This window comes from Sphaeramia orbicularis, chromosome 10 (assembly GCF_902148855.1).
Source record: "Sphaeramia orbicularis chromosome 10, fSphaOr1.1, whole genome shotgun sequence".
Lineage (NCBI taxonomy): Eukaryota > Metazoa > Chordata > Actinopteri > Kurtiformes > Apogonidae > Sphaeramia > Sphaeramia orbicularis.
Window position 1 is genome coordinate 36,786,472 of NC_043966.1, and position 25,381 is coordinate 36,811,852.

The 25,381-nt window shown below is 37.4% G+C and overlaps 1 protein-coding gene across 2 annotated transcripts; it reads right to left on the reverse strand.

Moving 5' to 3' along the window:
- Window positions 1-4,748: 4,748 nt before the first annotated feature.
- LOC115427277 (endothelin receptor type B-like) lies at window positions 4,749-20,436 on the reverse strand. 2 transcript variants are annotated; one of them, XM_030145779.1, is made up of 8 exons: window positions 20,242-20,436; window positions 15,732-16,250; window positions 14,389-14,501; window positions 13,257-13,461; window positions 7,790-7,939; window positions 7,558-7,691; window positions 7,333-7,441; window positions 6,152-6,298 (listed from the first exon to the last, which is right to left on the reverse strand). In XM_030145779.1, the coding sequence occupies exons 2-8, from the start codon at window positions 16,122-16,124 to the stop codon at window positions 6,152-6,154; spliced, it is 1,251 nt and encodes a 416-aa protein (XP_030001639.1). In that variant the 5' UTR covers window positions 16,125-16,250; window positions 20,242-20,436. The 2 variants fall into 2 exon arrangements, with proteins under 2 accessions (XP_030001640.1, XP_030001639.1); XM_030145780.1 differs by lacking the exon at window positions 20,242-20,436 and having other exon boundaries at window positions 4,749-6,298; window positions 15,732-16,124.
- Window positions 20,437-25,381: the final 4,945 nt, after the last annotated feature.

Sequence of the window (25,381 nt, forward strand, 5' to 3'; positions counted from 1 at the left end):
CACTTTTCTTTATCCTTCCTAGTTTTAATGATACATTGACAGTTTATAACCCAATTTTAGTTGTGGTAATGACTTTAAGAAATGAGAAGCCACTCCCTGTATCAGTTATGGTTTATTAACTTTTTCAGCTGAAATGTTAAATCCAGAAGGTGACTTCTGGCTGTATATATCTAAATGACTTATTTGTGTATTATTAGACTAATTAAAGTTACTAACTTTTGGATAAACACATGTAGCCGTGGTGGTTGTGTAGCTAATGTTCCATGCTAGCAAAATACCAATATAAATGTGATCTACTACATCTAGTGTTGAAAAATGGTCAAAATATGGAATGAATTGATTTTAAACCATATTTTTTAATAGCTATACATATTTATTTCATCAAGCTTGATATATTCATGTATTTTTAGTATTTCAAGCCAACATACTTGGCCTAAAAAAAATCCCAGTTGTCTCATACAGATGGGAGTCAAAATATACTGTCTATCCCCTTTATTACTGTATGAAATATTAATGTTACTCAATATATCATGTAACTTGGAGTCCTTGGTTATGGGAGCACGTAGTTCAGTGGGTTTATAATTTCCCCACATTTGAGGATGAAGCCTGTAGGAGGGAAATTCCCCCCAAAAAAACCCCAATATTTGTGCAAAACCACATCAATCCTGGTTTCATTCTTAAAATATTTTGTCCCAAGTTATTTGTCCACAGTGACAACTGGATAGGGAAGTGTTACTCTTCCTTAACAAACAAACAAACAAAAAATAATTGTTGAGCCATTCTTGATGTGGTTTTCCAGACTATCATGTAGCTTTAGGTTTAGGATGATGAATGGGATCCAGTTCAAGAATTAGATTTGAAACATTTGGTGATGACATGACAACTTGTTTGCTTTGATTGGATGCAGAACATCTCCAAACTGTATTAACATCAGTGAGGTTTTCTTCTTTTAACCCCCGTCTCTCCTTATTTACACTGAAGTATAATTGAACATGTCAGTTGAAGATCTGGCGCTCTAATTCCATGTGGACTATGGATCATTTCTGTTTCTTATTAATGCAGAAGTTTGTGTTTTTGAGCTCAGGTTCTGCACAGATTCAGCCTGACTTTGCTGACCACAGCCAGTTCTGTGTGGTTTAAGAAAGGTCACGAAAAACCCACCAAAGTTCTCTCCAGCACTGCTAAACAGTTCTCTGTGTACACCCCAGAGCCAACAACTTTATTAATCAGTCTGAGGCAAAATCTGTAAATTAAATAAACTTTGACAGATGATAACAGGCTTCGGTTCCCTGTGGAAATACAAACTGTTTCCATGAAGCAGTGTCTCAGTGTGTACAGCAGAACTCACACAAATCTGTTAACCTGAACTGATGCAAAAGTTTCAATTAGCAGCGTAAACCTACTGGAGCCTCATGTCTGGACTAATCATTTCAAGTCTTGTAGGAGCTAACAAAGTCACATGTTTTGTTATGATAGAATTGCTCTGAAATCAGATGTAAGCCAAGTGTAACTTTTCCCTCAACAAAAAAAAAAAAAAAAAAAGGAAAAACATGAATCCCATCTCATCATTTTTAACCTCTGACAGACTGTTAATAACACAGATAAGTGTTTATTTTCCCCCTGTCAAGAGTCACTGCTCTGTACTATCATGTACTTTAAGTCAAACAGGAAGTTCAGGAATTTGTAATAATCTTAGTTTTAGCCACTGACAACATGTATTCTGAAGAGTTATTTGACATATTTATGGTACATTACATCCTCTTGCGTAAACTTTGTACTTTACAAATACCTAACCTCCTCTGGCAGATATATTATATAAATATATCGCCTCTGAGACTCCATTAGTAACATTTGACAAGAGGTTCCTCACACAGATCCTTCCTCAGCCTAGAAACTTCCAGTAAGGAGTTATAGTTTAGCAAGGATTTAGGAAAACTGTCAGAGCAACTATGAAACACAGAGAATGATGGGGAATCCAGAGGCCTATCCATAGAATTTAATGTCTATAAATATGATCTACTGTTTGACAATACTGTACAAAAGTCACCTTTGGCTTGTTTTTTTTTTTTCATGGGTTTTAAATAGTAGACCTATGTTATCTGTGTCTTTGTGATAACTGGAAAATACTGGAAATAAATGGACACAAAAAGATCAGAACCTCGTGTTTTCCACATGTAGAGGTCAGTATTAGTGTAGACTCTGTTCATATGACAAAAAATTGCTTGAACCGGAGACAGAAATGCGTCACTGGTAAAATAACAAACCTGGTGAACTTTACAAGTGTTCATTTGTTTTACTTTTTTTCAGCTTGAATGATGATATGAAAAAGATTGGATCAATAAAATTCATGACATCAAATATGATTTACAAAACCAGTTTATGTAAGGTCATATATTGTGCAAAGCCACTATATTCATGAATCATTAACATTTGAGGCAAATGAAGCTGATTCTTGTATTGTTCTTTGTAAGTTTTTATTTAATTGTAATATTTTAAAACTTTCTCATATTTCAGTGAACAAAATAATTTTTTCCTTTTTCATTAATTATAATAACCCATCTTCTTGTACGTTCTCTATCCTATTTATGGCAGTTTTTCACCATGGGAACCTTCAGAAAGGTTAAGATGTTTGTGAATGGCTTCTATCTTTTACTAGGATCTACACTTAAAGGAGAAACTCTTAGATAGCACTCTACTTCTGAGAACTGTCTCGCCTCTGTAATGAATTACAGTCTCAGGAATGACCGTAGTGCAGTAAGTAGTGAGTAAATGAAACAAACAACAAAGTTGCTATAAAATAATATTTATTACTGCAAACATAAAAGTACATATACATGTAATTAAAAAAACATGGCCAGTATTCACATTGTCTTTTATCTTCCAACCTCATAGTACTTCATAATGTCTAGCTCGGTGGTCCTTCTATAAATTTACTCTACTTTCCAGTACAGAGTCACTTTCAGATGTGGCTAAAAGGGAAATAAAGACACCATAAATGAATAAAACAAGTTAATGAGTCAAATACTGCAAGATCTGCTGATCTGAGTGCAGCTGATGAAACTCTACCACAACATCCAAAAGAAAACACCGTGTCCTGACACTTAACATCAGTCTGATCATCTAAAAGGCTCTTACTTTGGTGTTGGAATTGAACACAGTAGTTAGGCATATTAGAAAAATAATTAATAGTGAAGGAGGGAAGTTTCTTATAGCACATCATTGGAATAACATTAAGAGTGAGGATGTTTGTTGTAGATCCTTATCTACTTTTACTACGGCAAGCACTTTAAAACTTTATATGTCTGGATGAAAATGAGTTGTAATCTGTAGTGTTTTCTATATTATCAATAACAAATCAGTGTATTCACAGGTACAGATTTAACATCAGTCTGCACTATCTGCACTTTCTCTTTGTGCCAAGAAGTTTTTTTTTTTTTTTTTCATTTTTAACTTGTTAAAAATATGTAGCTTAAGAGTAACACTTCAAACAGATATTCTAACTAAAGGTATCTTATATTATGAAAATACTACACCAAATCAGTCCTCTTTTTAAGTCCCACTTAAAGGAGTCCACTTAATCCGCTATACTTTCCTAGAAAAATAGAAGCTACATTGACAGGACTTCATCCATAGGGGAACGGAGAACACTAACCACAGCATGAATGCTGCAATAATAACAGTACTAATAATGACCTCCTCTGTGAAGCAGGATGCGAATCATCTGGGATTCGTCAGTGTTCTCGGACAACAGCTGCCCTCCACATGACTTAAAGCAGCAGTGATTTCCAGATAAAAAATTTCTGATGATGGTGCGTCCATGTGACTGTAAGACGTACAGTGGGGCCCATTCTACCCTCCTGTGTGACATCACCAGGGCGTATGGTTACTCAGGAGCTCAGCAACAGCATGCAGTTCAGAAAACCAGCTACTGATTATGGTTCTATGCAGTGGTCAACACATGCTTTTCTTTAAGGACCATAACGATTTCATTAACATGATTTTTCATGATCAAAGCCCTTCCGTTAGTGCCAGTGATTTCTCAGAACATACATCCATATTTTACCGCCTTCAACGCTTTACACAAACTTCATTATAATCTATGACTTCATGTAACAAAAACTACATAAACATCACTGCTTCACCTCATAAAAGACACAGCATTGCCATCACAATTTTGCTTGTGAATCAGTCACCATTACAACATTATAGCTGCATGTTGTAAGCACTTACAATTCATCAGGCTGGTTGTGCAAAACAACAGGTTTGGTCCTTTAACATGTAAGCACTTGGTACCGATTTACAGTAAGAGTATGCTAACAAAGGATTAGTAAATGGTTTATTATTTGGCTGTTAGTTAGTCTAAGTGGTTTAATCAGCCATGGCTCAGGAGGTAGAGTGGGTTGTCCAATAACTGAGGGGTTGGCAGTTTGAATCCCGCTCTGTCCTAGTCAGTCTGTTGTGTCTTTGGGCAAGACACTTCACCCTCCTTGCCTCCAGTGTCACTCACACTGGTGTATGAATGCGTATGAATGTTTGGTGGTGGTCGGAGGGGCCGTTTGGCGCAAATTGGCAGTCATGCTTTTGTCAGCCTACCCCAGGGCAGCTGTGGATACAAATGTAGTTTACCACCACCAGAGTGTGAATGTGAGAATGAATGAATAATAGATCAATAATGTAAAGCGCTTTGGGTGCCTTGATAAGCGCGAAAGAAATCTAGTCCATTATTATTATTATTATCATCATTATACAAGAAGTTATTAATAAACAAGAAGTTATAATTATAATAACAGTGTTCATACAGTAGTTTAGGCAACATTAAGTTACTGCTTATTTTAACCCCTTTATCTGTCAGCATGTGAAATTATTTAGTAATGAGTTATTATATTTATAATAGGCAGAAAGAAACTTAATAAGTAGGAATGGGCAATATGGTCAAGATCTGCTGTATGTCATTTTATATCATGGTAACTGAACAGATCACAATACAACATGTAAAGTTAAAAGACCATACAGTCCTTTGTGTCCTTTGATAACTATATTATTTTATGAGAAACTTAAAATATTTAGTTTTCTTTATGATTTCTGTTATCTTCATTTTCCTTTGTCAGTGTGTTTTATTTTGTACAAATATCCATGTTGAACAATGTGTCCAAATTACCTCAAACACTGCAGTAAGGACAGTTACATATAACACAACAACATGATCCATAGAGGATAATATGAAATGTCATATTCTTGACTGCACAGCCCTACCCTTACATTAAACTGTATTTTATTAATCCAAATTAGTACAATTACTTTTGTAAAATATGAAAAACTATACTGCCAGAGCTTTATGGCATGAGTTATTCATTTGATATGCCACAATGAAATATGCCAAATGAAACTTCTTCAGTATTAAGGTGTGTTGGTGGTGGTTAAATTGTCATAACTTATTAATAAATATCAGATGCTGCAGATGGAGACGACGGCAACTCAGTAACCAATGATATCTGAGGCTTAACACTAAAGGCTGAATCAGTGTTTCAATGCGTTACAACAGCATAAAAATGGTTTATGAAGTGTTTACAACCACTTTGTAACCTAATCATAACCCATTTATTAGTCCTTTATGAGGGTTTTCTTATTGTAAATTAGTACCAAGTACTCTAACCTTTGAGACAAGAACATTTTCTCACTGTCTTTCCCCATGAGGTATCAAAGCAACAACAGTTAGTACTTATCAGTGCTGTTCATACATAAAGTCCTTGGGCCGGATATAATCATAAGTCTGCAAACTGCATGTAAATAATACTGTACATAAATATACATGTGGCTTGAATAAACAATGTCTATGAATGTATACTATTTACCATAATGGTCCACTGAGATACTTTAAGTCCTCTACTCAGTCCTCAGCGTCAGAGTATAAATGTAATGTAATGATGGTTTTGTCATTGTTTTGTAGTTCGTATTCAGCCTGAATAGGTACATTCCTGTTGTCTTTCATCTGTTTGGGTTGATCCTTCTGTCATAGTCCTTCAGGCAGCTGCCAGTCCTGTATAAATGTAGGGTGACTTCTACCTCGCTTTGTTTATCCCCCCACTGGTGTGTTGTTTCTTCATTATGAGAACGAATGGAAAACCGGGTTTGGCTGGTTTGATGTCTACATTTATGACGAGCTTGTGTATTTCTGACTGGTGCTGGAGCGGGAGCTGGAGCGGTCTAGTCCGTTCCCATGACACGAGCCCTTCCAGCTTCTGCTTGAACCTCGCTTGTCCAGAGGAGATGTTCTATAGCACCAGCAGCACAGGCAGGACTGCAAGACAACAACACAGTTATTAATGGGTTTATGGAACAACAAATCCTTAAAGCAAGACATAAATTACTTCCAAATGAAATACAGAAATTGGTCTCAGAGAGAGAAGAGGGATATAACCTAAGAGGGAAACTGAATTTATAAATACATGGTGTCAAAACAACTGTAAAAGAATACAGATACAAAAACAGACACAGGAAATCTTTCCTGCCACATGCCATTTTACTGTATAATAAACTCCACCCTTTAGACATATTTTAGCTATGCACTTTACTGTCCATATTACTGAAAATTCCATTATACTTTGCACAGTTTATTTAGTTTGTTAATGGTTTATTATTCCATCTTACTGGGTGATTGCCCACATTTTTTTTTTACCAGTTCTGTTTTTTTATACTAATTTATTATATATTGTGTGTTTGCTCTTGTATTGTTTTTCTTATATTGTATTTATCCTGTCTGTCATGCTGCACTACTATTTCCCTGTTTGGGATCCTGTCTGTCTGTACTACTATTTCCCAATTTAATAGGTAAAGTAAAAACATAAATCAGTTTAAAGGAATATATAAAATACAATTTTTAAAGAAATATAAGGATGAGGAACAGCAGTTTAACCCAGGATGGTAATGGAAGTGTTGAAGAAGGAAATACAGCTGTACGTTTTGTTCTGTTCTGTTCTCTGTGGTTTGTTATAACTTTTTCAGTTACTGAGTGCTGACCTGTTCTTTTTTATGGACTGTATATATTACTCATCTAAAACTGGGGTAGGACAATATAAGCTCTGCTTCTTCTTACTCCATTTTGAACATGAAGTGTTGTTGAGGAGCCACAATGAAATAGTTGTACATTCTATTTTTTGTTTGGCTCATGTTGCCTTTGATATTCTGGAGTGTTCTGTTGAAATTTGTAGTTTCTCTTTGCCTTTTGTTCACCTTTGTATTTTATTCCTACTTATGTTGTAAATAAAGTTTATCTTTATCATTATGTCGACTGTGAATAGCACTGTTTTATCAGCGGTGTACTCGCCCTCTTACCTGGAAGCAGTTTTTAAACTTCTGACTGACAAAGTAGAGGGCAATCGGGTTAATGCAGGAGTTTAAGGAGGCCATGTTGATCCCAATGTAATCCATCACTAGCAGGAAGCTGGTAAGGCAAAGAGGGCAAAGTTTACAGTAAAGACCACAGGAAGTCACAGACTGGAGAACAATGGGTTCTCATGAAGTATGAAATGCAGTTGCGTCACCTATCTGCGTGCTTACCTGAGCAGTTCACAGCGGTTGGGGTCATTTTCGTCATAGATTGTTTTTTTCAGAATGCGACTGAGATGAAGGGGCAGCCAGCAGAGAGCGAAAATCAACACAAGGCAGAACACCGTCTTGGCCACTTCCCTCCGCTGAGCACAGAAAAGACAAATATTGATGTGTCCGAACGCCCCCAAGGTCTAATGTTACAGGTTTGTGAAACAGCGGGGCAGCCAGTCACATGCGTTACCTGCTTCATGTGGTCGTTGAGTGCGATGCGCATGCCTTTTTTACGGCTGAGCATCTCACAGGACATGAGTGTGTAGAAGATTCCTGTGCAGGCCAACGGAAAGCAGAAGTAGAAGCCGAAGAGCCACCAGTCTTTTACATCCTGGTAGAACTGGAAAATAAATACACAGAATCAATCTTCAGATGTCACATGATTTAAGCTATGAAATTTAAATACATAATTACAGCTAAATATACGAGTGTGTGCTTCTGTAAAGTTTGTGTTGCCTGTTTTGTGCTTAGAGTTGATAATTTGTTCATATGTCTGAGCTAACTATCTTGTTTTTTTTTCTGAAGTTGTTGGTTAGCAGAAGAAAGCCCATGACAAACTCAGGTGCAAGTTTTAACCTGAAACCTTTACATAGGAACCAATTTATTGTTGTTACATTTTGCTTCACTGCTGTCTCCTCTCTGACCCCGTCACCTCATCAGCAACATTTGTTTAATCTGGGACTCCCTGCTACTATTACTTCTTTATTTTTTAACAGTGGCTACAAACATCTGGATGTGGATGACCTCTTATGGCTTACAGGCTATAATAATACACATTAAATCAAATGTAAAAAATATATATATATAATAATTAACTTAATAATTAACTTCCTTATATTCTATTGCTAATCTTTGTTGTTTTTAAATACCCTAACAGATACTTACTGACTTTATCTCCTGATGATATGCTTAAAATATCTTTTATGTTGAAAGTTTCTCCTATAATAATAATAATAATAATAATAATAATAATAATAATAATAATAATAATAATAATAATAATAATAATAATAACTATTTATATAGCACCTTTAAAAGTTGAGTTTACAAAGTGCTTTGACAGACAAAGCAAAAGTGCATAACAGCAGAATAAAAACATAGCAAACAACACAACACAATAAAAGAGATGAACAAACCAAATATCCAACTAACCAAATAACCAACTTTGAATCTATCATAGTGGAGAGGGCAGAAATAACATAACATGATGCTGTCAAATGTGAAATGAAGGAGTGGAATAAAACAACATTACGTATGTCAATATAAATGAATAACCAAAACAGGGTAAAATTAAATATTCAACATTAAAAACATTAAAAAGAGACATCATCACATGAAGTCTATAAAAATGTCCTCTATTTTCCTCTTCATGTTATTTCTTGGCCTTTTATATTTTGTGCATTTCATAATCACATGCTCTACAGTTTCTGGAACATTACATCTATCACAGTTTCCTGTTTCTTGCTTTCCTATTAAAAATTAAGTCTTACTTAGTTCCGTATGTCCTAATCTGAGTCTTCTTCTCTTCTGCATCTGCTCCTCCAGTGCCTCAAGCCAACGTTTGGACTAATAATGAAAAACTCTCTTCCTTTACTTTCTTTATTCCATTTATCTTGCCACAGCTTTGTAATTTCCTTCTTAATAATTGACTTAACTTCTGCCTTACCAGCTTTACTCTGTACCAATATTCTTTCCTATTTTAAGGCTTTCTTAGCATATTTATCTGCAAGCTCATTTCCCACCATTCCCACATGAGCTGGCACCCAAACAAATCTTATATGTATTTCAATACTTTGAATTAGATTAACATAACTAAAATTTCACATACTAAATCATTCCTGTCACTTATATTACCTGATTTGAGATTTGGACTCCCTGCTGTTGTCCTCTGCCTCATCATTCCACACTTAATCAGCCAAACCCATTCCACCTGTCTCTCCTAGCTGTGCCTAATCAGAAGGCCTGTATTTATGAAGCACAGATTCATCCACCCATTGCTAAATTATCTTCAGAACCTGCCAGACCTTCCAGCATTATCCTGAACTCACTTTCCTGTTTCCGACTCCACCTGATTTTAACCACATCTCTCTTTGCCTCAGTCCTGGTAACCTGACCTGTTTTTCTATCCATGACCCTGAGTTCTGTGACTCTGGGCCTGCTTGGTTTTGCTTCTGCCTGGCCTGACCACATCTCTTCGCCTGTCTCCTGGTAAACCCACCTGCCTTCTGTCTTCAGCCACATTTCCTGTCCCTGCTTCAGTTTGTATTCCTGGTTACGACTTATTCGCCTGTCACCGAGACACTGCACGTACGTTTCTTGTTAGCACCCCAGCTCTGCCAGCGGACTCAGCTGGATTTGGTTTTCTCCTTACCACACATTCAAGCCTCAGAGACTGTGTTAAAGCCTCCAGTCTGGAGAATGAACTATATTCCATTCAGTCTGCTTGGGTTGTTATTATTATTTCTGTTTATAATAAAGACTCTTTTGAACTGATTCGGAGTTCCGGAGTTCTGCATTTGGGTCCTATTCTCCCCATTACAATTGTGGCTGGTAACATGGAGGTAGGATGGGTTGTTAGCTCCAACACAAGCATACACAAATCTTCCACACTGAACCTTTGAATTGGGTTAAAACCAGATTTGTCTTTCTTCATACAATTTAGGTTTGGCCATTGTACACAATACACTTCTTTCTTTTTTTCATTCTTCTTGTAAAGATAGTCCAGCAGTCAAGTCTGAATTATATCTGTTTTCTAATGACATCAAGCTAAACTTCACTGACTGAAGGCTTAATGTCTACATTTTAGTGGTATCTAGCAGTGAACATGTAGACTGCAACCAAATGAGTACGCCTCACCTCACCCACCCCTTTGATGGGTGCTAAAAAATACTAAAATCTGTGTTTTCGTGGTTGAAATGTTAATTCTACACTCAGACATAGCAGGTGACAGTAAATGTACCCTGATGCCAGATGCTGTACATGAAATGCACAATCTGTTCTGAGCTACTGTAGAAATTCGACAGCTCAGCACGATAGACTGAATGAAACTCAAATGTGGTAATGGATATCGCATTCCATTTCTGCATTTGGATCCTCCTACATCTTTCACATCAAATCTTTAATACTATACATAGATGGACATTCTGCTTTAAAATATCAGCATTTCAACTGAGGTGAAATCCACATACTGGGAATGTTTGCAATTTAATGAATGTATAGTGACAGTGATTGTAATCACTATTTATTGAGTAGGGACTCAAACAGAATGAATGAATAAAATAGCAGGACAGGTCAAAGAAAAGATAAAATGATGAACAATAGTAGAATATAAAAGGAAAAAAATTAGTAACCAATTAAGTATTTAAGAAAAGGTCCCTTACATTGACCCTCCCTTTCAGTGAAAATTAATGTAAGGGTTGGTAATGAAGTGATAGGATTTCATAATAGTAAAAACCCGACAAAAAAAAAAAAAAAGCTCTGGGTCAACAGCCTTAACCTGAAGAAATAACTAGTGTCCCTTATCCAAAAATCAAAAACTCTGTGCTAGTGAGTAAAGATGCAGAAACTCAGCCAGGAGCCTACCAACAGCCTAAAACATCAAGATAATACTTTGAAAATCAGTTCTAAAGTAAACAGTTCAGGGAAAGAAAAATGAAGTGGGGTATGATCATGTTTTTCTGACTTGGTTAAAAAAAGAACAGCAGCTGCATTTAAGACACCCTGAAGCAGTGCAAGCATATTTTGCCCAAGGCATGCAAGCACAACTTTAAATAATAATCCAAATGACAAATGATAAAAAGATTAAGATCTCTTTGAAGATTATAAGTAATAAAAGATCTAATTCTGGAGATCTTTACAAGTGGAAAAACCACAACTAAAGCAGCCGCCTAAGATGGAACTTGAGATTGAGGCAAAAGTACTCAAAGGTTATTACCCGAGAAAACATGTGCAGCAACATGTGTTTTATTTATTTTCTTTATACCTCCGCCAAGGAGGTTATGTTTTTGCCGGCATTGGTTTGTCTGTTTGTCCGTTTGTCTGTCTGTCTGTGTGCAAGATAACTCAAAAAGTTATGGACAGATTTGGATGAAAATTTCAGGAAATGTTGTTACTGGCACAAGGAACAGATGATTAATTTTTGGTGGTGATCAGGGGTGGTGGTGGTGGTGGTGTGTGTGTGTGTGTGTGTGTGTGTGGGGGGGGGGGGGGCACTGTTCTGCCTTGGTGGAGGTCTGCGCTGTTTTTTTTCTAGAAAAGCACTCATAGAGCACAGACCTCCGCCAAATCAGATCAGTGGCCCCTCCACCCCCGATCACCGCCAAAATTTAATCAATTGTTCCTTGTGCCAGTATCAACATTTCCTGAAATTTTCATCCAAATCCGGGGCACTGATCTGCCTTGGCAGAGGTCTGCGCTCTCAGAGTGCTTCTAGTTTTAAAACATTTTTTCACTATGTTCCTGTTCCACCTTAAGGTTTTGGAATTTCAGTCTTCTGTATGTGCTGTACATACAGCAAAACTAACAACAAAGCTGACTTTGAATAAATCGTCTAGAGCAAGCAAAGTTTGATATGGTCCTATTATAAACCATCTTATCTTTAACTGCAGTAAAGACGAATATACAATGAAATAACATTTCCTGTCCTGGTTCAGAAAGTTTGTAGGACAAGTTGATCTCACTGTCTGATGATCCAATGGGAATATTATAAAGGTAAAATAAAGTGGGCCAAGAATGGAGCCCTGCAGCACCCCAAAAATAAGAATAAAATCACTGGAGGGAAGCCCCACTGACAACACCCCATGTTCTCAACCTTGAACTAATAATTAATTGTCCATCGTGTCAAAAGCAAAGCTAAAATCAGATTCACATGACCCGTCTGAAGAAGGCTACTGGTGCAATGTGTAAAGGTGAAAAATCAACTTTTTTTCATCTGTCTGACAAAAAAGAAAAGGAATGTATACATTCTCAGTTGACAGTATGAACCTGATCAGACTAAAATCAGATTTATTACAGAGCTTGATGAAAATCATATTCAAGTGATTTGTGTGCAGTGCATTTTTACTGCATTACGTCGTTTGGAATCTCTAATTGCTTGGGGACAGGGAAGACATCCTGATCAAAGCAACTATCTAATTGCTTTGTTGGCGTTCAGGCATTGAGCTTTGAGGCGAACCATTGTGTTGACACTGAATATTGAGTAACATCAGGTGTGGACTGAACAGAATCCAAGTATTTCCTCTAGCTCAGGATTAATGAAGAGATCAAAATCAGCGTGCAGAATATTTTGACCAGATGCTTTTGGGAAAATAAAAGTATTTACATACTCTATTGGGTTATAGATTGAATGACTCCACTCTGCAAAACAAAAATGATTTATCATATCTGAAAATGATTAGTGTTAAAATAGCATCCAGATTTTTTGCATTAGATTGATTCATTTTAATTAATTTATTATATTATTTAAGTTTTGATCGTTACATTTGATGTCTCCTAAATGTATAAAAGTGGCAAGTTAATATTGTTTAAAGTTTAGCCTCATTAATTCTTCATGCTTTGTATGCACAATAGTTTTTTTTGGAGTCACAGCAGGACATCTGCCTCACAGGAATGCAGTAATTAGGCGTTAAAGCATTTCCCACCTAATAAAGAGGGTCTACCTTCATAAAGCTGGTGCTCTGTTCTGGATGCAGCAGGCAGACACGCAGCTTGTTGCCTCTGTAGGGTATCTCCAACATGTCGAATGCCAGCGCCTCGGGGACGGCCAGCACCACGGCAACAAGCCAGATCAGTGTCACCTCCACTGCTTTCCACAGAGGGATCCCCATTCCCTTCACCCGGCTCCACGATGTCACTGCATGGTAACTGCACACACACACACACACACACACACACACACACACACACACACACACACACACACACACACACACACACACACACACACACACTTTTTAACCACTATTGTCTGTCATATATACACAATTTCTCCTTGTAATTCCTATGTTTTAATAATATTAATATTTGTACTTTCTACTCCTTACATCTTCATTATCAGTTATTTTAGTGTTTCATCATTGTTGACTTTCCCAACATCAAGACCAATTTCAGCCTAAATGGATGGGACAATAACATATGGGAAAGACAATCCCATAGTGGATATCACATATGTCAAACAAAACAAGGTGAGATATGCCATAACATCAAAGACATAACAAGGTGAAAAAAGATTTAACAAAACAATACAAGAAAAGCACTCGGAGAGCGCAGACCTCCGCCAAGGCAGATCAGTCACCCCTCTGATCACCACCAAAATGTAATCATTTGTTCCTTGTGCCAATATCAACATTTCCTGAAATTTTAATCCAAATCCGTCCATAACTTTTTGAGGTATCTTGCTAACAAACAAACAAACACACAAAGCAAAGTGATCACAATACCTCCTGGCTGAGGTAATGACAGAAAATTTAAAATAAACAAAAAAAACAAAACAAAACATACTTTAGTGCCTATTTTGTACAGAGAGCACCATAAAATGAGAGCAGTCTGAGCTCTTATTCAACAATATAAAAAACAATGTAAATAACATTAGATGAAACAGAATAAAAGGTAGACTGGATCACAGAAACAGGGCATCATAATATATTTTTATAACCTTTCAGATCATGCACTTTTTTTTACTTCTATTGCAGTAGACAAGTTAAATCAGTACTTATTCTTTATCAGATGCATACTGACTTGTGAGTAAACATATGTGTGCTCTTTCCACCTCTTTGTATGTGCGATACTCACCGGTCAATACTTAATGCACACAGGCTGAGCACGGTGATGCCCACTGATGCCTTCTGAATGAACGGCATCAACTTACAGATGTAGACTCCAAACGGCCAGTCCTCAGCTATGAGCTACAGACAGAGACCAAAGCCATTTTGAGAAAAATAGAAATAGAAGAAATGTCACCTGTGTAAACACATGGTCAGACTCTTTGAGGTTCTTCCTCATGTCTTTTTATTATTATGACAGCAGCCAAAGCCAAAACCAATAACAGTGGTACTCCTCACTGTGAAAGTCCATCTCCAAGGAGGATCATATCAGTTCATTCTCAGGACAGTGTCTCCATCAACAGTCATGTTATACATGTGATTATCATGGGATATTTATACTTGTCAGCTGTGAACATAAACAACACTGTTTTCTGTAGTGTTTGCCAAAAATCAGGGATTACATCTTTCAAAACCACGCCTGTTATAAATTCAACACACGCTGTTCTACATCACATCGTTATCAACTTAAAATACTCCCTTCACGTGTACCATTTCTTTGACTCTACTCAGTGGGACAGGACTTGGGAGGCAAAGACTGGTTGTGACTATTACTCAGATTTGCCTGGATAACAGAGTGCAACATTCCAGTGTCATTAAATCAATGTAACTTCCATCAGATTGGAAAATAAAACAAATTTCACATGTTGAACTCTTGGTTTTATAGAGGCTCAGAGTGGTATTTGCTCTGCTTTATGTCTGCTTGGAGTTTTCACCTCAAACACGAGATAGTTGAGGAAAGCAAAGGCATGATTCTCCTCAGAAACTTGCGATAGCTGTTTTCTTGTTTCTGGTTTTATAGTTTTTAGTTTTAACGAGGTCTTCTAATTAAGCCTATTCTCTATAGTAAAACAGGAAACGAATAGACCCATAAATAACATGTTAAATCTAAAAACAAACCACAGCAGTAACTTAGAAATAAACTCAAGCTAACCACAGGATGTGCCAAGAAGAGTTCACAGATGGCTCAGCTATAGCCATGAAAGTGCTTCAAATTAAAGTCATACTACAATGAATTAGACGCAGGCCCAGGTGGGAGTAAAACATGTAATTGATTTGATTTATTTGATGGTTTACATAAGCTGTTAAGTGTAACTTGCTAAACCAAGATTTCATGTTGTAACACGCACTGTGGCTGCATCTTATTTTCTCTCTGTTACAGAGGAATGTTTTGGATCCAGTGAAAAACAAAACTATGACACAGTCATCTGTTCCAAAAAGTGGTGGGTTTTTAAGACTTGGAAAAGACCATTGATAACTCAGAAAAACACCAGACTGGAAGTGAAACCAGACATGAGGAAAGGATGTGATTACCTTGAAAACATTGATAGGAATGGCGATGATGATGTACAGCAGGTCTCCTAGTGCCAAGCTGCCAATCAGGACATTAGGACCGTTCCTCATGCACTTGTTCTTATATATGATCCTGAGCAGAGTTGAGTTGCCGATGATCCCGACTACAAAGATCAGACAGGACACGATGGTGTTGACGTACTTGAAGGCATGCTTAATCTCTGTGGGCTTTATGCACATGGGTGGGAAGGAGCCCCTGGGTCGGCCTGGCTGTGGTGGGAGTGGAAGCGGCGCGGAGGAGTTGCTCTTGGGGAGTTCGGCAGCAGCTTCAGGTCCACTCTGGGAGTCACGGATGATGCGTGAGGCTCCGACCTCGGCGAGCATCAGGAGACACAGCAGAGCGACGACCCTCATCCTGACACGAGCCTTGCACTGACACGGGAAGATGATCACTCACTCAGAGATACTCAGAGGTCGAAAACACATGCACACATGCACACACTGGGCCTCAGTCTGGGCCTGGCAGCATGGGTCTGCAACCTGAAAAGACAGAGAGCAAAACACTGTTACAGACCAACTACAGACAACTTACTAGACTTTAGAGTCTGGTCTCAGTTGGCTGGACATTTTATCCCTTTATCGCTGCATCTTGTTGCACAAAGGATGCTTTAAAAACACAGTATCTCTTACATACACACACTGACTTTAAATTGTCCAGATACCAAAATAGTATTTTACAGAGAGCAATGCATCATGGGTTGTTTGTACTATTTGTGTTTCTAGACTACTGAAAGTATTGAAGTCTGTATATAGTGATTCAGTAGTGTTTGTCGGTTTGTGTTTGTTTGTTTAATTGTGTTAAAAATACCCATGAACAGTCTTGGTCTTGAAATCAGTCTAAAACCACTCTTTGAAGATCTTGTCTTGAAGTCATCTCTTATCACTAAACTGCCTGTGTATTGTCTGAGTTACTTGTCAGCGTCATCACTGTGATCTGACTTTCTGACTGAGTCATAGTTGTGTTAAAGACAAAGAAAAAAATTACACACAATTTCTCACTGCCATTATTGTTGAAATCTTATTAAACAACAACAATGAATCTGTAATATTTTAATGGAGTGGAAAGATGTCTGTTTTTTGTCAGAGTAAAAAATTACATTTCTCCTACCAAATACATAGACAAGGCTCATTTTAAGCGTAGACTAAAACATATGTGCCAGCAAAGCTTGTTAGCTACTTCTAGCAGTTTGCCACAGTACCAAAACTCTTCAGAAATGTTTTCATTCCCCAGAGATTCCTCAAAAGATTTTGCAAATATCACCTATTCATAATCGCCCTCTGCCACTGTATACTTTATACTTCAGGGCATTATTTTCACTTTTCACAGCTATTTGCCACCTAAACAGGAGTGAAAACCCCTGATGTGGCTAGCATACAGGGATGTAGCTAATGCATTGTTAGCTTTGTTAGGGGTGTAGGGACACGACATTGGAGACAAATTAATGTTCATAAGCCACATTTTTGTTCCTAGTAAACAATGACAGGCCGACCATAATACCCTGAGGGTTGTCTGGTCTAGTCTTGGTCTTGACTTGGTCTCAGTTAAGGTGGTCCTGAATACACTATTGGCTGCTGGTCTGCGTTAACTGTGAATATCATACAATGACAGCACATGACTTAAAATCTGCACCTAAATAGCATAAGCATCAGTAAAATACTAGTAAGTATGTTGAGAACAGTTTTAAAACTTGAATTATAACTGCATAGACTACTAAGAATGAAGTAACTTGCACAAAAGCGAGATCTGTTGAGACAGACAAGGACAGGACATGTGAAATCGTGAGGTTATAGGTTAGATGAGGCCCATTGCTTCACTATGTGTGTTAGTGTGTGTATCTAACACAGATGCTTTCTCTCACAGAAGACTCTAGCTGGGCTCTGGGCCTCTACAGAGTCATGTGGTGCTCCCCCAGAATGCCCTGGGGCGACTCTTGGGATAAATGAACTGATTGATGATGGCAACAGTATCAGTCTGGATGAGCCATCAGGACACACAATCACACACCCTCCGGACAACATGGGAACCTCTTAAACCTCTTGACACAGAGGTTGAGAAAAGCAAAGGATTGTGGACAAATCCTCAAAACAGTATTCAACAGCACATCTAAGAATGGAAATAATCCCACTACATGCACACATTCATGCTGAAATACATGTGAAGTTTCTGATTGCATGTGGCTTGAAAGCACAGAGATGCTTTCTGTTCATGCACAGAGACGCAAAATCACATGGATGAACATGCACACAAATACATTTTTGAAAAAGTCTGGCCAACTTCCATACACATCCCCTCCATCATCTGAATAAACCCTTTGTTTTAACCAGTCCCTGCACAAGATGGCAGCTCATTACGCTATGTAAGACAGGATTGTCTAAACTAAATTGGAAGGCTAAGTTTTAATTGGGCTGATCCTCCTAATCCAATAGCCTTTTCCAAGGAAACATTGCTAACCCTCATCTCTGTTGGCTCCACATCTTAGAAAAAGAGAGACATGGAAAGTTGGCAGACAAATGAGGTATCTGAACTGGAAGGGATAGTAGTGGTCAAACATTGTGTTTGCATGTGAGAAGATAGAGCAGGAAGAGGAGTAAGGCGAGGAGGAGGAGGAGGGAGCGTTGAAAAGCGCTAAAAACATAGAAGTGGACGAACAAATGGTAACAAAAGAGGTCAAGATTGAGATAAGAGAAAACCTGATCTACTGTACTGTTTGGAAGAACAATAGGGGGAAAAGGAAAGTCAGAAGAGGGAGAAAGTGGAGCTGAGTTCTGGACGCCTCAGAGTACAACAGGAACCGTGAGTGTGACCTGAAGGCAGTAAAGGGATGACAGGAAGACATGAGGAAGGTGCAGCAGATAAATGAGAACTCTGCTCCAAAGCTCAGGATTAAATGTTTTGTTTAATAAACATAAATATGGATAATCTTTAATTTGGACATATGATTAAATGAATGTCCTGTTTGAGGAGTTCAAGTTTTACACTTGCAGGGTTTTCCTTATCATTTAAAGGCTTAGGCACACTCTGTCTGGACACATACAGCAAAATCTATGTCAGATTAAAACTAAATGGGCTGTCATGTATTTATCATCTGCTATAACTTTTCCCAGTTTTGTGCATTGATAGGACTGTAATAATGACACAAAATGATACGACATTATGTATTATTTACTTACAAAAACTTTTTTTTTACACCTCCCTGCTATCCAGAATGTGTAAATCTTCCAAAAAAATTTAGGAAATGCTGTAGTACATTTTTGATTAATAACATAACATGTTGTCCTGACACTCCAATCCACAACCACTTCACATAAGGGCCCAAAAACCAAGGGAATAAACTGCAGTTTTAAATCAACAAAGTATAATATGATGGTCAGCTCTTTCAAATTACTACATGAAATTACATGAATTTTAGATCAGTGCTTTTTGAACATGTCTTAATCATGTTATAGTTGTTATATTGGCCGGATTATAATTCTCTAAAGACTGGTTACTAAAAGATTAAAAAAAAAAAAAAAAAAAATCACTGTTAAAACTAATTTCGACATTTAAATAGCCTACATGCAAATCTTATTTGTTCTGAAAAACGTGTTCAGTTATGATTGCAACTCTTGGAACTCTAACATTGGGCAGAGTAATAAACAACAGTACAATTAAATGCAATGTGCCTGTAACATACAGTATCTCACACACCATTCACCAATGCAACAGTGTATCTGACAATACTACTACAAACAGTATAAGAAGGTGTTCAATAATAGCAACACCTCACCTTCACAACAGGAGTCACTGTATGTGGGTCAAAAGGCAAACCCTCTGCACATCACATTACTTTATTTCTCTTTCTAGGAAGAAGAAAGATGTAACAAAATACGAACAAGTTAAGCTTTAGTGCACCTGATTCCATGTTTGTGACAGTTTTACTTTAGAACATCATTTCAAATTCATCATAAAAGTGTAAAATATAGTTTCTCGGTCAAGAGTTAGACGTCTGCACCATAAAGGATCCCGTGAATTATGTCTGCCCCCCCCCCCCCCCCCCAAAAGAAAAAAAACCTCGGATGGATTTAACTCAAATATATTATACTGTAAAAAAAAAAAAAAAAAAAAAAAAAAAATGTATGAACATTCATCATGTGCGACATTTATTTGCGCCTGTGGAGCCCTGATGTCGAATTCATGCACAAAGCTGCGCGAAGCTGCACCGTACGTGAAATTAGAAAAAGTATGCAAACCCTGTGACTGGTAGATAGATCAAGACTGTGCTGCTTTAGGTAGACTGTAAAACATCTGGTCACTGGAGGAAAGTACGAATGAGTTTTGTACAATTCTATGATATCTGAAAACAGCTGGACTCAAAGACAGACAGACATAGATCAACTTAATAATAATAATAATAATAATAATAATAATAATACACTGTACGTAACGACGCTCAAACACATTTAAAAATAAATGAGAATAAAGTAAACTTACCGGACTTAGGTTGTCTTGAAGTAAAAGCCACAGTTTCCCGATTTAGTAATCCAGCTGGGTTTTGTTTGTTTGTTTTTAGTTTTAGTTTTGTTTGTTTATTTTGTTTTTGTTTTGTTTTACTGATTGTTTTGAAAACCGGCCCTAATGTATCTTTGTCGAGTTTTCAACCCGTATTAAAGTTTTGCCCCGGCCCCGTCCGCCTCTCCCGCTGTTCTGAAGCGCGTCCTGGGACAACACAGACATTTTATAGGCACGCGCCGGGAGGCTGCGCAGACAGCCAATCAGATCCCAGACACCAGCATCCTTCCCTCTGTACAGCCTGCACTGTAAGACTGCACTGACACAAAGTTAGGGTTACTTTTCTTTCTTTCTTTCTTTCTTTCTTTCTTTCTTTCTTTCTTTCTTTCTTTCCACTTTTCTTTCCACCTTTCTTTCTTTCCACTTTCTTTCTTTCTGCAACCACACATTAGTTTTCCAGATTCAGACTTTCAGACTTTACAACAGTTCAATAATAAAATAGCGTGGGGTCAGAGTGGAGCCAGAGCGAGGCCGTCCTGTCTGAGATGTTGTAAACTTCAGTGATGAAATGTTGTCAGGAGTTTAGTTCAGCCTTCAGTCTCCTGCCTTGAACACACTAGACCGACATCTGCTTCCTGCAGTTTTTAGGCCAAATGATCACCCAAGAGACTGTAAAGCACAAGTCTGGGCTGAATTCAGACTAAAGCAACATTTACGTGACAAAAATATCCCGAGTTAAATTGAATTAAACATGAATTTTAATATCAGTACAAAAAGTAACATTTTAATAATGTGGAAAATGAAAAATAAAGATAATGCATTTGTTATGTAGTCTAAAAGTAGGTTTAGGTTACATAAAAAATGTATACGAAAAAGTTGGGATCAATATATTCTTGAAAAATTATCCAAAATTATTCAGCGAATTTAATCAATTTTCACCTAGATATTAAGTAAAGATAGAAAACTTGCCACATCTAATACATTTTTTGTATATTTTTGCATATTTTGACTCAATCTTATTTTAGTATTGTTTCATCATTACATTTTTAAGACATTGCACATGCTGTATATACACATTTCTATATGAAAATGATGGTTAGACCAGGTTTAGACAGACAGACGAACAGACAAACGGACAGACAACAAAATGATTACAATACCCCTTCGGCCCAAAGTTGGTCAAGGGGTAAAAAAAAAAAAAATCATGGTTCAACATATAGTCAACTTTTGATTGAGCTATACCTAGCTTTTCAATAACTTACATTTGATTTGTATCTTCAGAATGACAACCTTTAAGTCATGTGATGTGCAGAGAACAGCACACTCTCATGCCAACATATAAAACACACTGTATGTTCATTTAAAAGGAGTTTGCAGTGTGCAGCAGAGCGGTCTGAATGATAAATTAAAATGACAATAACATACTTTTACATTAAACTTGTACTGATAATACAAAGAACAGTAGTTATATTATCCAAAACTTGTAACACACACAACCACACATGAATGTACCAGTAGACGTATGCACATGTGAAAACAAAGATACCAAACACATCCAAAACAGGGACAATCCCCTACCCCTCACATTATGACCATCACTGCTGCTATTAAACACATGGACACACACAAATTCACACAAAACACACACACACTAAACAAAGAAGCTTTCAGTTGAGTCTGTTTAATGACACCCATCCCCTGCTCTATTTTGGGAGGCGACTATTCTTGGTGCATCATTACTGTCATTATCACAGTCTCATATTATTAAATCATTATCAGGCATTATCACCATTATGCTGATGGTTACATGCAGTTCAATGTTGTGTTGCTCTGCACCTGTGTTTGTGGCTGTGCGTTTCTTACATTATGGGAATATAAATCAGCTGCTGTGAAGTTTATGCCCACTTAAATTTAAGGACTGAGAGTTGTCTTCAGGTCAGAGTTTAAGTATGTGGTAAATCTGTGAAACATGTGTGTGTCTGACAGAAGGACACAGGGAGAGGATGTGCTGTTATCCCCGTTACTCTGTAGTCTGTGTGGCCTTGGGTGAAGGACACAGTTGGATTGTCACTGTAAACCTTCTTCCCAGTCCGTAAACACAGTTCATCCTTTTCCACAGGAAACACGTTGGCTTTGAACTTTACAGTACGCTGCCTGTAGACGTTATGAATCTCATAACCCAGACAAGTGACTATAAAAAGAACGTCTTACAGAATGAGAAAACACTACATCTTTAGGCTGATGTCCATGGCACGGGCAAAGCTGAGGAACATTTTTAGGACAGGGCATTTTGTTCTGCACCACATGGCCCCTGAGTCACAAAGATGCCCTTCTTACATTTGTAAAGAGTCTCTGTGTCTGTTCCAACCCAGAACTTTCTGGAAGTGATTAAAAAAAAAAACAACAAAAACCTAATATTACCAAAAGTTCTATCACTTCATTTATTTTTCCACTGACTTACCATTACAACTGTTTCTGCTGAAAATAACCATCGACTGTGCAAAAACAACACAACATCACAGTTAATTATTAGTTACTCCCCATAAATCTGTTTCTCCCATTGTTTCATCGTTGAGTTATCTGACCTTTTACACTTCAACAAAATTTACATTCCACTGACTCTTATGTAGTCCCACTATAGCTACACACAACAGTTATACCAAACAGAAATACGGTATTTTAATCTTTTCTACTTCGTATTTGTGCTCCTGCCTTAAGCCTAATCCAATCTCTATAGCTTGTACAACTATATGAAGGATATTGGATAAAACTGTGCAGAACTCCATCATGTGAAAACCTAGAAGTTAATATTTGACTGATTTTTATGTTTCCCTCTCATTTATAGGATTACATGGTTGAACATTCATTGTAAAAATTCCCTGAACTCTTAAGAGGCTTAAGAAAACCTTTGAAACCGACTGGGAGAATGTCAACAGATGGAATAATGCTGTTTTTCCACAGTATTAGCTCAACTCCCCTCCTTTTAGCATGGGTTTCAGGATGTTTTCACTGCATGGGAGCAGAGACCACCAAGGACTGTCGGATACTATTTCTAGTTCCACCTTCACTGTGGTTCCAAACAGGTGAGGGAGATACTATAATCATAACCTTTAGTCATGACCTATAGTCACTTATCAAGTCAAGAGGAAACTCTCTGAAAACACCTGAGCAAATTATAGTGATAAATTGATCAAAACTGTTTTCCCCTGAAAATCTGAGCAAGTACTATACCTGCCGTGGCTATGCTGCATACTCTTGGCAAGTAGAATGAATGAATGAATTAATTAATTAATGAGTGAATGAATGAATGCATCAATTAATCAATCGATCAAACTGTATTTATGTAGTGCCACATCATAACAAAAGTTATCTCACTTTGCACTTTACATTTAGAGCTGGTCTAAACCAGACCTGGAGCAAAAACCTGGTGACAGTGGAAGGAAAAATGTTCATTAAACAGGCAGAAACCTGGAGAAGGTCCTGGAGCACTGCTCTACATACTTCCCCTAAATCCAAATTGGATTTTAGTACAGAAACTCAGAAATGCATATGTGTAGTCATTAGAGCTTTATTAAACCAATAAACCTACTGTTGGCCTTGGACTTTTGCACAGTGCTGTAGATTTCAGGGCAGATGTTGGGAACTCAGCTGATCAGTTTATGGAATGTGTGCATTTGTCCCTCCTGAAGCTCTGTAAAAGCAATAGTGAGTGTCTTAAACCTTGTATTGCTTCTATGTCTTATATTCTATTCTCATCTGGTGCCTGTGTTTTGAGTTTTCTATCTCAAAAATAATGACATCTCCACTATCAACTAAAACACATTTTAATGCATGAAAAAATGCTGGAAGGATTCAATCAATCAATCAATCAATCAATCAATCAAATTATATAGTGCCACATCATACCAAACGTTATCTCATGACACCTTACATTTAGAGCTGGTCTAAACCAGACTCTTAGGCCAGTTCACAGACACCAACAGAATCCTTCAGGAGCAAACACTTGGTGACAGTGGAAAGAAAAACTTCCTTTAAACAGGAAGAAACCTGGAGCAGAACCCGACTCTGGAATATGGATGTCTGACATGACCAGTTGGGTTAAAGAGAGAGGGATAAAGGAAGAGAGAGAAAAAGAGAGAGAGGGAGAGATGGGAGGAAAGGGGAGGAAATATGGAGAGACACATGGATGCACAGCAAAGTGAACTATAACTGTTAAAAATTAGAATTGCTGTTACTAGTAAAACTACCAATATCTAGTACAAATACCCATAACTGCTATCACTAATACTCCAAATACAAGTACTATCAGTGGATATACTACTACTGCAACTGTTAGTACCAATAATAGAAACCTCTACCATCCATATAAGTATATGATAATCACTTCCATAACTATATGGATAAATTAATAATGATGATAGAGGCATGAGAGAAGCAGGACCACAGCAGCAGGTCCAGAGATGATCCAGGAACAGATACTGGCTGTGAAAAAGTAGCACTTTCAGGTTCAATGTGTAGTATTTAATGAACTTTTGTGTTGAAGTTACAGATTCTCTGCCCTTGGCTTGTCCTGCCCAATAGTGGACGCTAACTTATTAATGTTACAACCACTGTTTATTTTGCATGTTTTATCTTTTGTGAAACAGAAGAATAGGAAATCTGCTCTAAGCTACTTTAGAAGTATGATGGACTCTATTCTCTAAGTCATTTTCAGGGAAAAAAACACAATTCTTATTATCAGTGGATTTTATGTCATTATCAATTCTGAATTATATTCCATGGCTAAAATGGGATCTTCCTAAATCACCAAAGAATGCATGCAGACAGGTGACAAAGGAAAACACTTGTGATATGAGGGATTTCTTTCAGCATGACACTGTACCACACGGTAAATGAATGGTTTGATGAATTATATGCTACTGCCTTCATAGTCACAAATACATCACATGGTGAATACATTAACCCATAAATACCCAGTGCTACTTTTGTGGCAGTTCCCAGGTGAATTTTTCCCTATTTTTTAACTTTTCTTAAGTGTTTTATCACCTTTTACTCTAATATTATGCAGTGCATTTTGCTTTTTTTTCAGTGAAAATCATGTATTTTCCTATATTTAATTCAC

Coding starts and splice junctions, on each gene's coding strand:
- LOC115427277 (XM_030145780.1), bottom strand. CDS start 16,124: ATGAGGGTCGTCGCTCTGCTGTGTCTCCTGATGCTCGCCGAGGTCGGA. Junction 7,940..13,256: donor AGAGCACCAGCTTTATGAAG/GTAGACCCTCTT, acceptor TTTATTTTCCAG/TTCTACCAGGATGTAAAAGA. Junction 7,692..7,789: donor TCAACGACCACATGAAGCAG/GTAACGCATGTG, acceptor TTCTGTGCTCAG/CGGAGGGAAGTGGCCAAGAC.